The sequence below is a fragment of the Pipistrellus kuhlii genome, unplaced genomic scaffold (assembly GCF_014108245.1).
Source record: "Pipistrellus kuhlii isolate mPipKuh1 unplaced genomic scaffold, mPipKuh1.p scaffold_m20_p_30, whole genome shotgun sequence".
Lineage (NCBI taxonomy): Eukaryota > Metazoa > Chordata > Mammalia > Chiroptera > Vespertilionidae > Pipistrellus > Pipistrellus kuhlii.
The window spans coordinates 4,255,856-4,269,941 of NW_023425530.1; the positions used below are offsets into that span (position 1 = coordinate 4,255,856).

General features: G+C 50.3%; 2 protein-coding genes across 2 annotated transcripts; one reads left to right on the top strand and one right to left on the bottom strand.

The window, feature by feature from the left end:
* Nucleotides 1-5,361: 5,361 nt before the first annotated feature.
* Nucleotides 5,362-8,925, bottom strand: FBXL12 (F-box and leucine rich repeat protein 12). The gene is made up of 3 exons (XM_036459593.2): nt 8,272-8,925; nt 8,112-8,184; nt 5,362-6,694 (listed from the first exon to the last, which is right to left on the bottom strand). The coding sequence occupies exons 1-3, from the start codon at nt 8,778-8,780 to the stop codon at nt 5,873-5,875; spliced, it is 1,404 nt and encodes a 467-aa protein (XP_036315486.2). The 5' UTR covers nt 8,781-8,925; the 3' UTR covers nt 5,362-5,872.
* A 182-nt stretch (nt 8,926-9,107) lies between these two features.
* UBL5 (ubiquitin like 5) lies at nt 9,108-10,545 on the top strand. The gene is made up of 5 exons (XM_036459598.2): nt 9,108-9,266; nt 9,506-9,562; nt 9,719-9,802; nt 9,922-9,959; nt 10,385-10,545. The coding sequence occupies exons 2-5, from the start codon at nt 9,507-9,509 to the stop codon at nt 10,426-10,428; spliced, it is 222 nt and encodes a 73-aa protein (XP_036315491.1). The 5' UTR covers nt 9,108-9,266; nt 9,506; the 3' UTR covers nt 10,429-10,545.
* Nucleotides 10,546-14,086: the final 3,541 nt, after the last annotated feature.

Here is a 14,086-nt window from a genome sequence, read left to right on the forward strand (position 1 = left end):
ACTCGACTCCCTGGTGGTCTGTGGGTTCCAGAATCTACCAGGCACAACAATACTTCCATTTTAAATTCTAAATGTTATCTTAAAATATTGTTACGAAAAAAGCAAATTCTTTTGTCAATTGCATTATAATCAAATCTATAATCATGTCATTTTAAGTATCTTTTGCCATTTATACACAGTAATTACTTAACTTACGCATTTGCAAAAATGTTACATCTTCTGACTTATTCTAAATATGAATTTTTAAGAGTAATTTTCATATCATACCTTTAAAATAAATAAAGGTTTCTAGAACTCTAAGAAGTAACTAAGTCATAGAAATACTGTCAAATAATCAAGATAAATAAGAATTGATTATGGGACTGAATAAACTGAAGATTATTATTGTTTATGACTTTGTTAAAAATATTGCTGATTTTTAAATTTTCATTTATTTTCTTAGAGCAGTTTTGTGAATTGTACCTTTTAATAATCAATATTAAAACATATTTTTCTCCAAACTTGATCCCTCCAGAATTTAAAAACTCTTTTAATAAGTGACTATTCTTATTTTCATGGCAATATGTTTGTTTGCATGAATCCAATAAGAATCTGATTTCTTCATAGCAGACCAATTGTAGTTTTATTAACCAAGACTTTGACTGGAATGTTATGTTTGCAAATGTCATGCCTAGACTCTTAACTGTCAGCAAAAAACTTTAAAAAATAAAGATTGACTTTAAAGCCAAGAAAAGTCCTTTGGGAAAATGTCCTGGTACCTTTCCTGGGAACCTTAACTATCAATATATAGTCTAAATTTGGTTTTAAAATCAAGATATAATTCACATAGGATACAATTCACCTTCTTAAAGTATTTGTTTGGTTTAAAAGATATGTTTTTTGCCGAAACCGGTTTGGCTCAGTGGTAGAGTGTCGGTTCTGTGGACTGAAAAGTCCCAGGTTCGATTCCGGTCAGGGATGTGCCCGCAATTGGTTGCGGGCACATGCCTGGTGGGAGGTGTGCAGGAGGCAGCTGGTCGATGTTTCTCTCTCATCGACGTTTCTAGCTCTCTATCTCTCTCCCTTCCTCTCTGTAAAATATCAATAAAATATGTGTTTTTTTTTAAATAAATAAAAGATACATTTTTAACATGGCACAAAAATTTCTCAGAGGAAATAAATCTTCTTTTAAATAATTCTATAGACTTGTGTGGTTTTCTAAAGGATGCTCATATTTTAACATTTGGAAGGAAAATGATGAGTTGAAATGAATGGGGTCTGGGTGGCCCCTTCGTTCGCTTTAATGAAGGTAGAGACATCTGAGCTGGCCACCGCAGCCCAAGTAGTAAAAGTAAAGTTGATCTTCAATGGCACCCCCATCCCATTTTCTTTCCCTCCCCCCCCCTCTTTCTTTCTTTCTCTTTCTTTTTCTTTCTTTCTTTCTTTCTTTCTTTCTTTCTTTCTTTCTTTCTTTTTTTTTTTTTTTTTTCCTACTTATTCCCCATCACTTCTCTTTGGCCTTACCTCTGGACAAACTCCTTTCCCAAATCAGAATCCACCTTTGGGCTGTACTGTCACCGTGTCATCAGTGGTGTTTTCTGACCCTCACAATCCACTGGGCAGTCGCTGTGGCTCAGGCTCTTCGGTGGAGCTGTGGGGAGTCATGCCCCATTAGCTACTGCTCCTGGGAACAAGTCCCAGCCCCGCTCAGGCATCTCCATAGACTCCCCCACGAGCCCCAGGCAGCCTGGTACAGGGAAAGACCAGCAGTTTGGGATCAGGCAGGACTGATTGAAACTCTGCTTTGCAGTTTACTGTGTCAGATTCTGGGCAATTTCACCAAGTTTCCAAGCCTCACTTTCCTCTTGGTGAGATGGTTGTAAGAGTTCCTGCCCTAAATCACCCCAGGACCAGGTAACAGACAACCAGGGACCACACCGAGGCTCACAGAAATTATTCAAATTAGTTAATTCTAGGCTTGCTCAGCTTGCCCACCCGGCCTCACCCATTCCTTCCCATAAAAATCATAACGAAGGCTCTGCCCGTGCTTTCCCCTCACTCTTCCTGCACCGCTCTGGTGCTCCTCCCATGTGGTCCTAAGTGGCATGGTGTGCCCCCTTTTCTTGGGAATTGTATGTAATAAGCCTTTTTAAAAGACAATGTCTTCCTGTCTGTCACTATCCACGACTGAAACAAATTCCAGGTATGTATGTATGTATGTATGTATGTATTATTTATTTACGTATTTATGTATGTATGTATTTTATTTACTAGTTGCCCAGTGCACGAATTTATGCGCCATGAAAGGAACTGTGGGCCATGAGGCTGTGATGGGCACAGGGGTGGGTCTCAGCCCATCCTCTGCACCCCCACCTGGCCCCTCATGCCACGACCCCTAGTCCCCTCTCTGCCAGCAGCCACACTACTGCCACTCCTGCTGCTGCCACTCCCATGCACTGACAGCACCAGCCCTGCTCGCACCCACAGACAGCATGGAGTAATTGGGGCCAGCCCCATCAGTAGGTGCAAGTGGCGGCTGCTGCCCGATCACCCCTCAGGAGCAGGGGGAGGTCGAGAAGCCCTCAGGTGTGACCAGGTGCTGGCAGTGGGTGTGAGCAGCAGTTCTGGCGCTGGCTGCGGGAGCAAGTGGGGCTGGCGCTGGCAATGGGTGTGAACAGGACCATGACTCGCAGGAGCAAAGGATTTTCAGTAACTACCACAGGCTCACCCAGATGACAGCGACCGGTGCCCCACCTTGGTCTGGAGCCCCTGCTCACCTGGTCCACCATCCCACCACAACCGACACCCACCATGTTCCATGCACATCCCCTGGTGGTCAGTGCACGTCATAGTGACCAGTTGTTCCAGTTGTTCTGCCATTTGGTCTATTTGCATATTAGCCTTTTATTATATAGAATTTTTTTGTTGTTGTTAATCCTTATCTGAGGATATTTTTCCATTGATTTTTAGCGAGAGTGGGAGAGGAAAAGTCAGAGAGAAACATTGATGTGAGAGAAGCATACCAACTGGTTGCCTCCTGCACAAGCCCTGACCAGGGCCTGGGCCAGGGAGGAGCCTGCAACCAAGGCAAGTGCCCTTGACCAGAATCAAACCCAGAACTCTTTGTTCCACGGGCAGATGCACTACTCATTGAGCCAAACCAGCTATGGCCCAGGTATGTTTTTATTTTATTTTTTTTATTTTTTTAATATATTTTATTGATTTTGTACAGAGAGGAAGGGAGAGAGATAGAGGGTTAGAAACATCGATGAGAGAGAGTCATCGATCAGCTGCCTCTTGCACACCCCCCACTGGGGATGTGCCCCCAACCAAGGTACATGCCCTTGACCGGAATCGAACCCAGGACCCTTCAGTCCCCAAGCCGACGCTCTATCCATTGAGCCAAACCGGTTTCGGCCCAGGTATATTTTTAAATGGAGGGTATTCTTAAGTCTGCAGACCCTCATTTGGGAGAAGGCAATGGTTAGGAGCAGGGGGACCCAAAGAGGGGAGGAGCTCTGTCTGGTGTCCCCAGCACCCAGGGCAGTGAGTGAGTGAGTCCTCTAAACGTAGGACCTCTCACCAGGGCCGTGCTCATGGCAGCTCAAAACCAACTTCTAGACTTTCAGGAATTTTGTGAATCGGTTGTTAAACTGTTGGTAGCTTGAAACCAGCCACAATGACAGTATTTATACCACAGAAGTCTACACACCTGCATGTGACAGATCAGGACTTTCCCCATCACCACCTGCTAACACTGTTAAATGTTTACGTCTGATGAAAAACATAAACCGATGAACAAAAATAGATCCAGAGACGTAGAAGCATTGAACAGACCGTCAAACCTCAGAGAGAAAAGGGCACGGTAAGAGGTCAACCATAGGACTTGTATGCATGCATAGAAGCATACCCAATGGACACAGACAGTAGTGGGGTGAGGGCCTGTGCTGGGAGTGGGAATGGGCAGGGAGAGTTCAATGGGGGGAAAAGGAGACATGTAATACTGTCAACAATAAAGAATTTAAATTACAAAACAATGTTTACATGTGTACCACTGCCTCTAATGTCTTATCTGCTTCTCCATTTGTACTGGAAAGGCAGAGCGAAAGGGAGCGTTTCCCGCTGGAGCTGCTCTGCAGCCCACTCCCAGGACCAGAGGACACTGCCCAGGATTGGTGTTGACCCTTCCATCATACTCCACACAAAGGACCCCAGGTCTCCAGAGAGACCTCATTTCCCTGCCGGACACTTCTCGTCCCCGGTGCCCCAGCCTGGGTCAGCCCAGTCCCCCAGATGCTGAGCTGGAACTGCCAGGTGTGTCCGTGTGGGACCAGTAGACCCTAAGCATGGCCACACCAGGAAGAACTCACACCCAGTCCTCATGCGGCCAGATGGGGGAACTTCCACTCCACCCTCCAGTGGGAAAACCATGCGAGAAACATCTAGGTCTTCTCCAATGGGAGCGCTTGGCAAAAAAAAAAAAAAAACCAAGGGTACGCAGGTGGGCCCTCGTTTCTCTCCCAGCTGTGCCCACCACCGAGCAGGCAACCACTGATGGGACAGCTGGTGTCCTCAAAGGCCTCCCACCCAGCTCAGCTCAGCTCAGAAGTAACGCTCAGCTTATGGTTGGGGCCCATGATCACCCTCCCTCTGCCACCTGCGCCTTTCAAGTGTTTCAGACTCAACAGGCAGGAAAAGGAGCCCCTAAAACCTAAGCCATCTGAGGCCCCATCCAACCTTACCCTTTCACATCCTCTTGCTTACCCCTTGTTCCCCCAACCACACGGACCTTCCTCCAGTTCCTGGAACATGCCAAGTTCACCCCCAGCTCCGCATCTCTGCCTTTTTCATTTTCCTCAGTGCTTCCCAGGGCTGGTTCCTCCTGCCCTCTCAGGTCGTGGCTCAGAGGCCACTCTACGAAACATCCGCCTCCCTCATATAACCCTGGTTTATTGTCTGTGTTTCTAAAACTGTGCATGTGCTCACCTGTTTATCACCTGTCCCCTCAGGCCTTATCCGTTTGGTTCACTGCTGTGACCTAGCACCTAGGACTGCAAAATTGCAGAGGCTTAGAAATGTTTGTTGAACAGACTGTTTTGGGGATAGGGGAAAATGAGTATTTTTCTTTTTTCTTTTTCTTTTTTTTATGGGGTTTTATTTTTTAAACCAAGGATATTTTTCCATTAATTTTTAGAAAGAGTGGAAGAGAGAGAGGGAAAGACAGAGAAATATCAATGTGAGAAGCACATCTATTGCACACATTCTGACCAGGAGCCTGTAACCGAGGTGCTTGCCCTTGGCCGGATCGAATCCGGGACCCTTCATCCCCAGGTCAACACTCTAGCCACTGGGCTAAACCAGCTAGGGCAAGTGTTTTTCTTCAATAGTAAAATATAGATTATGAAAAACTTGAAAATATAGAAAAATACAGTTTAGAACCTTCTTTAACATTTTGATCACAAAAGACAAGTCACACCTGCACTTTCTCCACGCATGTAGGTATAATGGTGGGGGGGGGGGGGGTGCACATGTAGACAGTCCTTCCAGGCTCCTCAGGGCCCCCGATTCCCGACCACATTCTTGTACACCCATCCCATTTCTGAGGACCGCCCTGAGAATGACCCTTCGTTGGAGACCTCTGGGGCTCAGTAAAGTGTAAGGCTTTGCAACGTAAGCATGAGGTAACGATGGTCTTCCCCATTTCCAGATGTGGGGACCAGACTGGCTGCTGTCACAGAAGCCACACAACTGACAAACAATTCCAATTGTCTAGCAGTGCCAAGGCCTCATTTCTCCCTACCTTTGGCCTTCAGGGCATCTAGCCTAATTGCCTGCCCTCTGCAAGGTGCTTGCTCATTAATGAAAACTAAGATGGTTAGGGACGGGTGGTGAGTCACAGCCACCAGTCCGTAGACTCCTTGGGACAGGCCCTGTTGATGACCAGACAGTGGGGCAGGCCCTCACACAGGATCCTCTCCACCTCGGGACCCTCCCACTCCAGCCCCTGCAGCTCGAGCACCCTGAGCTTGGGCATGCAGCTGCAGGAGGAGATTATTTCAGCCAGGGAGAGCTTTTCCAGGGTGCCGTGCGGGGCCTGCAGGCACAGGCTCTCCAGCGCCGGCATTCCCTCCAGGGCAGACAGGCCGATGGCTGACAGGCCCATGATGGTGAGCCGGATCTTCCGCACATCACGGAGGTGGCGGCTGATGGCCAGGAGGGTGTTGTCGGCCGAGAGGACACAGCCCAGCACCTCCAGCCTCTGCAGGTAGCTCAGCTCCTGCAGGCTTGCATCCATCCCGGCCTCGGTCACCCGGTACGTGCCGCCCAGCACCAGTGAGCGCAGGGCGCCGAAGCACGTCAGGCCCTGCAGGTGCTCGTCCCGAAAGGCAGGGACGCGGTCCAGCACGAGGCACTCGAGCAGGGGCATCACGGTGTGGTCCTGCCCCTTGAGGAGCCAGGCCATGGAAATCTCACAGCTGTGCAGCTCCAGGGTCCGCAGGGTGCAAGGCAGGCTGGTGATCGGCAGCATGCTCAGATCAGCGCTGTGCAGGCAGAGGCGCTGGAGGTTGGGGCATTTCTGGCCCAGGGCCCTCATCAGGGCTGGGGACAGCTGGGGAGCCTGGGAGCCTGCGGACAGGTAGCCACACAGCCGCAGGGAATGGAGCCTGGATGCCATGTACCGGCGAAGGAGGTGCCACATGACTTTAGGCCGCATCTGTAAGAGCCAAAGATAGGGGTGATTAGGAAGTGAGAGACACAGGGAATCTTTCAAGGTCCCTGCCCAACTGGAGTCAGACAAGCCCCCGCTGGGGTTCTCCTGCTCCCCTAGAATCGTCCTTCCACCATCAGCCTCGCCCGATCAGACACCTCTCTGGGGCGGGGGGGGGGGGGAAACTCCACTGCTTTGACTCCAAGAATTGAACAAAAGCAATAAAGGAAAGAGGTCATAACAAATCGGTCTTTAGCAACAGAGTGGATTCTCATTATGTTCTGGAGTAAAACAGCAAAGCAACCCCCCGAGTTTTTCTCTCTTTTTTAATGACCACCATGGAGAGAAGCAAGCAATGTAAAATAAAACTGAAAAAGGCTAAAACTGCCCAGGGTGCATTAGGTCTAGGTTTTAAAAAACCAAAACAAAACGCCATAACCTGATAATAGCGAAAGCTGTCAAAAATGTATCCTAGCAAGTTAGATTTAGTAGAAAACAAACAGATAAAGGGCCCGGATCAGGCTGGTTGGCTGCTGCCGCGAGTGTCATAGCCATCCCTCATTCCACCGTTCTGGTCTCTGGGCTTTCTTATCTCTCTCTCTCTCTCTCTCTCTCTCTCTCTCTCTCTCTCCCTCCCTCCCTCCCTCCCTCCCTCCCTCCCTCCCTCCCTCCCTATCTCTCAAATCAATCTTTAAAAAGTAGTGTGTGAATAAGGCTAATTGTGGGTCGATACAAGTAAAATAGCATTTAATAATCTAAACAGTAGCAATAGCATTATCTAAATTTTAGAATCACATTAACAATACTGCATGTTGCTAATGGGCACACACATAGGAAGTGAATAAAAACGCCAAAGGCCACAATTCCATTTTAGAAGAGTGGTTTCCTCTGAGGAGGGTTTCAAAAAAGTGCAACAAGCATATCAACAAATGTTGTGTGTATAATGTATGTTTCACATGACCTGCAGTAAATGCGGCCAAAGGCTAAAACAGGGTAAGTCTGGGTGGTGACTACCTATTTACCTGAAACCATGTTACCCTCTATACATTTCTATATACTTGAAATAGTTCATCATAAAAACAAGAAAGGTAAGATGCAAATGACAGAAAGTGGAAATAGCTGGGTTGCACTACTCAGGAAGTTAATTATGGAAAATGATTTCCCCATGAAGCCTCGGTAATAATAATCCTAAGTGATAACCTCATCACCAGCCAGCACTTATCATGTGCCGACTCTGTGCACTCAGACTTGGCCAAGCCCATTCCCCCGCACCGTCTCGGTCATTTACATTTTGGAGATGGGGAAACCGGCCGGGAAGGTTGCAGAGGAGCGAGTAAAAGCGACACGACCGGGTGGCGTGCTCCCCGGAGCGTCTGGGCTCGAACCGCGCGCGGCCCGGGCCCGCCTGGCCTGCCGCACTCACCCGGTAGACGGTCAGGTCGACGTGTCGCCACAGCCACCGGTCGTCCACCAGCCTCCTCCAACGGTGACAGACCCTGCGGGGGGAGACCGCCGTGAGCGCAACCCCCACCCCGCCTCGCCCTTCGCCCCCCGCCCCCCGCCACGGCGGGGCGAGGCCGCACCTGGAGAGGCGAACCCGGTCCCGCACCGGGAGGTAAGAGAAGATCTCCAACAGCACCGAGTCCGGCAGGTCCGAAAGAGCCGCCATGCCCCGCCGACTCGCATTTCCTCTTCTGGCGACCGGCCTCGCCCGGGGGCGCCCCCGGAGGCGGGGGGAGTGGGGTGCCGGCTGAGAGGTCGCCACGGCTCCGGTAGCGGTGGAGAGGGTTAGCCTTCCTTCTGGGGAACGCGCGTGAGTCCCTGCCGAGGACCTGCCCCGCCGCCTAGGAGCCTTCAATTTCAAACCGGAAACAAGCTGGGAAGGCGTAGCTGGGCCGCGTGACGCAAGGGGGCGTGGCCGAGGCGGGGGACCAATCCGGAAGGCGTGGCCAGGACGGGGGCGGGGACGATGGGCGGGGCGGGGACCAATCCGGAAGGCGTGGTTAGGGCGGGGCGGAGCGGGGAGCACTCTGACCACCAGGGGGCAGCTCCCGCATTGAGCGTCTGTCCCCTGGTGGTCAGTGCCCGTCATAGCGACTGGCCCTTCCGCTTGCACATTAGAGTTTAAGTATAGGCTAGTCTGCACCGCAGGTGTCCCCGGGCGGCAGAGCCATAGCCGGAGGGAAGGCCCAGCCCTGAATGAAGACAGGGGCCCCCGGGATGACTGCAGGGCTCGGCAGCGGCAGGTGTCACCCGGGCCCCTCTAGGGTGCCCACCCACTGACGGTGTCTCCGCACAGCGAATGGCGCCTCCACCAACGAGCTGGGCCCCGGCCTCTGACCTCTGACCCTCCCTCCACGGGGCCGACGCCCCCATTCGGCCCGCGCACCAACCGCCAGGGACCCCCTGCCCAATCTGGAGTCCCCAAAGCCGCGCCGGCCCATATTACCAGGCTCCGAGGAAGGGGCGGGCGCTTTAGGCTGCGCACTTCCGCTTCCGGTTCCCAGCGCAACCTCCGGCCCCGGCTTGGCTGTCGAGCGACTAGGCTGTGGCGTCGGCGGGTTCCAGGCGATTCGAGGTGAGGAGTCGGGTGGGGCGGTCGGTCCCGAGTTGGAGAAAGCGGACGGCCTCCGGCCATCGACGGCCCAAGGGCCCGGAGCGGGGAGGCGCGGCGGCCTGGGCTCCGCGGTCCCGGGACACGGAGCTTGGGGCCCCGGAGGACGGGGGTCTGAGGAGGTGGGAAGACAGCGTAAGTTTCCACCGGAGGTCTTGGGGTGCGGGAGCCCCTTAACGTGCTGACTTTGTGGCTTCGGACAGGATGATCGAGGTTGTTTGCAACGACCGTCTGGGGAAGAAGGTCCGCGTGAAGTGCAAGTATCCTCCGGAGGCGGGGGCGCGGGGGGCGGGGGGCCTGGCCCGGGCCGCTGGGTCCGTGCTGGAGGGGGGGCGGGTGGGGAGCCGGCAAGTGCCGTTAGCCCTGCAGTGTCCTCCCACCACCCCGCACCGTTTCCCTTAACTCCTCTGCGCCAGCACCGATGACACCATCGGGGACCTGAAGAAGCTGATCGCAGCCCAAACGGGGACCCGTTGGAACAAGATCGTGTTGAAGAAGTGGTGAGTGCCGTGACCGAGCGGGGGTCCGGGGTTCGGGGACCCAGGGACCAGGCCGGAGGTCTGGGTCGGGGTCGTGAAGACCGCCTTAGGTTTCTGTCTGAAAGGTGTCTGTCCCGCAGGTACACGATTTTTAAGGACCATGTCTCTCTGGGGGACTGTATCCTTTGTGTGATTTCTTGAGGAAAGGGCTCCACGCCGCGTCCTGGGTCTGTCAGAGACTGTGCTCATACGGTGTTGAGCCAAGTATGGAGCACGTGGTAAGCATTTGGACAATGCCAGTCATGTATGTCATTATTTCGCTGGGGGAGGAGGGTGGCTGGTTGGTGAAATATTTTGAGGCTTAGAAGACACTTCTAAGGAGGTCGGGGTGGAGTGAGACTCCGCCATGTCTCTGATGCAAAAGGAGCTGATGCAAAAGGAGCGTGACACGTTACAGTGTGTTCTTTCCAAATCAAAATGACCCAGTCCCTGATGGCTTCCTTGGTCCTGGCTGGAGCCAGCAGGCCCCCCGGCCCAGCTGGGAGAGAGGAAAGGGTGGGGGTCCAAGCCACAGTGAAGGATTCCTTAACACCTTCACTTCAGATGAAATCCATGATGGGATGAACCTGGAGCTTTATTACCAATAAAGCGGAATTCCTTCCTCGCGCCCTGTCCCCCCTCCCCTTCTCTCCTGCGCTCAGCTCCAGCACTAGTACGGATGCTTGTTTTTAAAAAAGTCATGTTAATAAAAACTTAGAACAGCTTCATTGTTGTCATCTTTGACTGAGGCCTGTCTGATGAGGGAGGGTTGGTGTCTGGCTGTCACTATACTCTCAGTGCCCAGCTGCTCATTAAGACTGACTGGATCCGTGAGGAAGAGCAAGCCAGGAGACCCGGAGCCTGTGTGGGTTTCTGGAGGGCAAGAGATCCCCAGATTATTGTCACCCTAAGAGGCCCAGGGCCCTCTGGATAGGGTCAGTTAGGAATACAGGTTCTGGATTGAGACAGGCTGTGGGTGGAATCCCAGCTCTTCACATTGACAACGACCTCGGCAAGTTGCTTGATCTCCCTAAGCCTTCATTTCCTTTTCCAAACTGGAGCTGATAGTTCATGGTCGTGTTGCAAAGTGTAGATGAGATAAGATGAGGGTTAGCACCTGTGGGGATCCGGCAGGGCCAAGGCATACTCAAGCCCCAGGGCGCCTTATGCACTGCGCCAGCTCAGCCAGGTTCAGTGACCCGGGAGGGTGCGGTGAAGGATTGAGAAAAGACAGACAAGAGACTGAAAGCTGGTACTCCCGGCTGGGGACCCAGCAGCGCCACGAACTACAAGCCGATGCCAGGAGGCAAAGTAAGGGCGTGGTCAACATGTTGACAACATTCTTGTGGGTTTCCATCCCACTCAGTTACATGTACCTGATCAAGCTTTGTTTATTTGCAGCCTTTATTAAGCACTTGGGGCTACATGTTCAGAACATAAGTTCACGCTGTGCCCTCTTGTTAGTCCAAGGCTTGAACCTGTCCAAACACTGTAACCACACCCCACAAGCACCTACAATTCTTGGCATTTATGAAATCCTAGTGGACAGGGCAAAACAGTGTGGCATAGGCTGAATTTTGACTGATCATTAGTAGTTGGATTTGGGGTAGTCAGCTTCTGTTGCTCTTCAATTTCCTGTGCCGCAGACTCCAGCAGGTCTTCGCTGCAGCACTCCTGAAGATCTCTCCCCCCCCCCCTGCCTCCCACCCTCCATCTCATAGCAGACCAGACATCCTGCCCTACCTGGCCACTCCATGCCTGGAGCAGCTTTGTGGCCACCATCTTTGGTCTTCTGATTTGCATACTCACTCTGATTGGCTGTGGGCATAGTGAAGGTACAGTCAATTTACATGTTTGCCTATTATTAGGTAAGACTAGAGGCCCGATGAATGAAACTCATGCAAGAGTAGGCCTTCCTTCCCCTACTGCTGGCACCAGCTTCCCTCCAGCATCCAGGAACTCGGAAGGCCCCGCCCACCTGCCTCAGGCCTGTCAATGGCCTGGGCCTCCCTCTGCGGGCGATCAAACATTGTTTCAGCCTTAGCCAGTTCCAGTGATTAGAGCGTTGGCTTGAGGACTAAAGGGTCCCACACTGGGGATCTGGTCCAAAACCAGTAGCCCAGCCAGGGTGGCTCAGTGGTTGAGTGTCAACCTATGAACAAGGAAATCATGGTTGGATTCCCGATCAGGGGATATGCCTGGATTTCGGACTAGATCCCCAGTGTGGGGCATGCAGGAGACAACCAATCGATGACTCTCTCATCATTGATGTTTTTATCTCTTCCTTGTCCTTCCTCTCTGATATCAATAAAAATATGTTGTTGTTTTTAAAGTTACAAGTAAAATGAGGCAGGAAAGGTGGAAGGGTGTTGTTAGAATGAACCTGTGGGACTGGATGAGAGTTGGAGGCTTCAGTGTGGACGCATGGTTTTTATTTCCTATGTATATAGACATGCAGATATGTGTGTATACATATATTTTCTTGCTTTTTCCACTTAGAGGGACCAGAAGCAGTGACACCCCAGTGCAATGAGCATGTCCAACACCCAGATCTTTGTTTCTAACCAACATTCTCCAATGAAAGGAACTAGAGCTTCTTGGGGAAGTGATTGGTTCTAGAGCGAGGGCAGGGAAAATACAAGCTGGGCATGGAGCATCTAGTGGCGCCAGGAGCTAAGAAGTGCCAAATAAAAAGGATGGAAGCATGTTGAAAGGGCACAGTCTCAAAATATCCCTCAAAAGTATTATTGTAATAGTAAGTTCAGAAATTGCCTTAACCAAGTGGTCAAAGTTAATATCGCAACTGTCATAGGCAGCCTCTACAATGGCCCGTAATTCACATCCTTGTGTAATCCCTTCCTCTTGAGTACAGGCTAGGCCTAGCTTCTAACAAGTACAGCATGGCAAAAGTGGTGGGATATCACTTCTGAGATGAGGTTGCAAGGAAACTCGCTTCTGTCTTGCTTTCTCACTCGTTCATTCATGAAAGCCAGCTGCTATGTTGTGAGCTGCCTTATGGAGAGACCTTCAACAAAGAACTGCAGTCCTCAGACAAACATCCTATTAGTACTTGAATCCTGCAAGCAGCCACCTGAGAGAGCTTGGAAGTAGTTCCTGCCTCAGTCAAGCCTTAGACTACAGCCACCCCTGCTGACACCAGCTAAACTGTGCTTGGATTTCTGACCCAATAGAAGCTGTGAGAAAGTGTTAATCCACTAAGTTGTGAGATAAGTGTCACTGCAACAATAGATATCTTAATACAACCAGGAACACATTGCATACCGGGTATGATGCACTGAGGTTATATTATCTCTGGGGTATCTTTCCTAAAAATGAATAACCTCAATCTAATCATGAGAAAATACCCAACAAACCCCATCATGAGAAAACATCAGCATGGGCATTCTGCTATTCAAAAGTTTCAGGATTGTGTAACACAAGGAAGACCTAAAAAAAAATTGTCACATGTTGGAAGAGACTAAGGAGATGTGATGATGTGGATTCAAGTCTTTTAAACTGCCCTAGCTGGTTTGGCTCAGTGGATAGAGCATCAGCCTGCAGACTGAAGGGTACTGGGTTTGATTATAGTCAAAGGCACATGCCTGGGTTTCAGGCTCAATCCCCAGGATGGGGCATGCAGGGAGCAGCCAACCAATGATTCTCTCATTGATGTTTCGTTTCTATCTCTTTCCCTCTTGTCCTCTCTGAAATCAATTAAAAAAAAAATTTAAAAAGAGTAACGTACCAATGTTGATTTCTTTTTTCAATGTATCTTTATTGTTGAAAGTATTACAGATGTCCTTTTTATTCTCCTATTAGCCCCCTCCACACTGCTGCCATCCCCCATGTTGATTTCTCAATTTTGATAATTATGGCAGAGTTTCTCAGCTTTGGCACTGGTGGCATCTGGGGCTGGATAATCCTTTGCTGTGGGGGATGTGCATTGTAGATATTTAGCAGAATCTTTGGCTTTACTCACTAAATAAAATGCTAGTAACAGTGCCTCCCAACTCCACCTATTTGTGACAACCAAAAATGTCTTAAGACATTATCAGATGTCCCTTGGGGAACAAAATCACCTGGTTAAGAACCTCAATTCTGTTATTAGCATCTGCTAATACAAGGTAAGGCTGGGTGAAGGGTATATGAAATTCTGTTTTCTATACTAAAACACTTATACTACTTCTGTAACTCTGCCCTAACTCTAACATTATATATTTTAAAAGATTATTATGCTAATACATGCTCGTAAAATAAATCAAAATG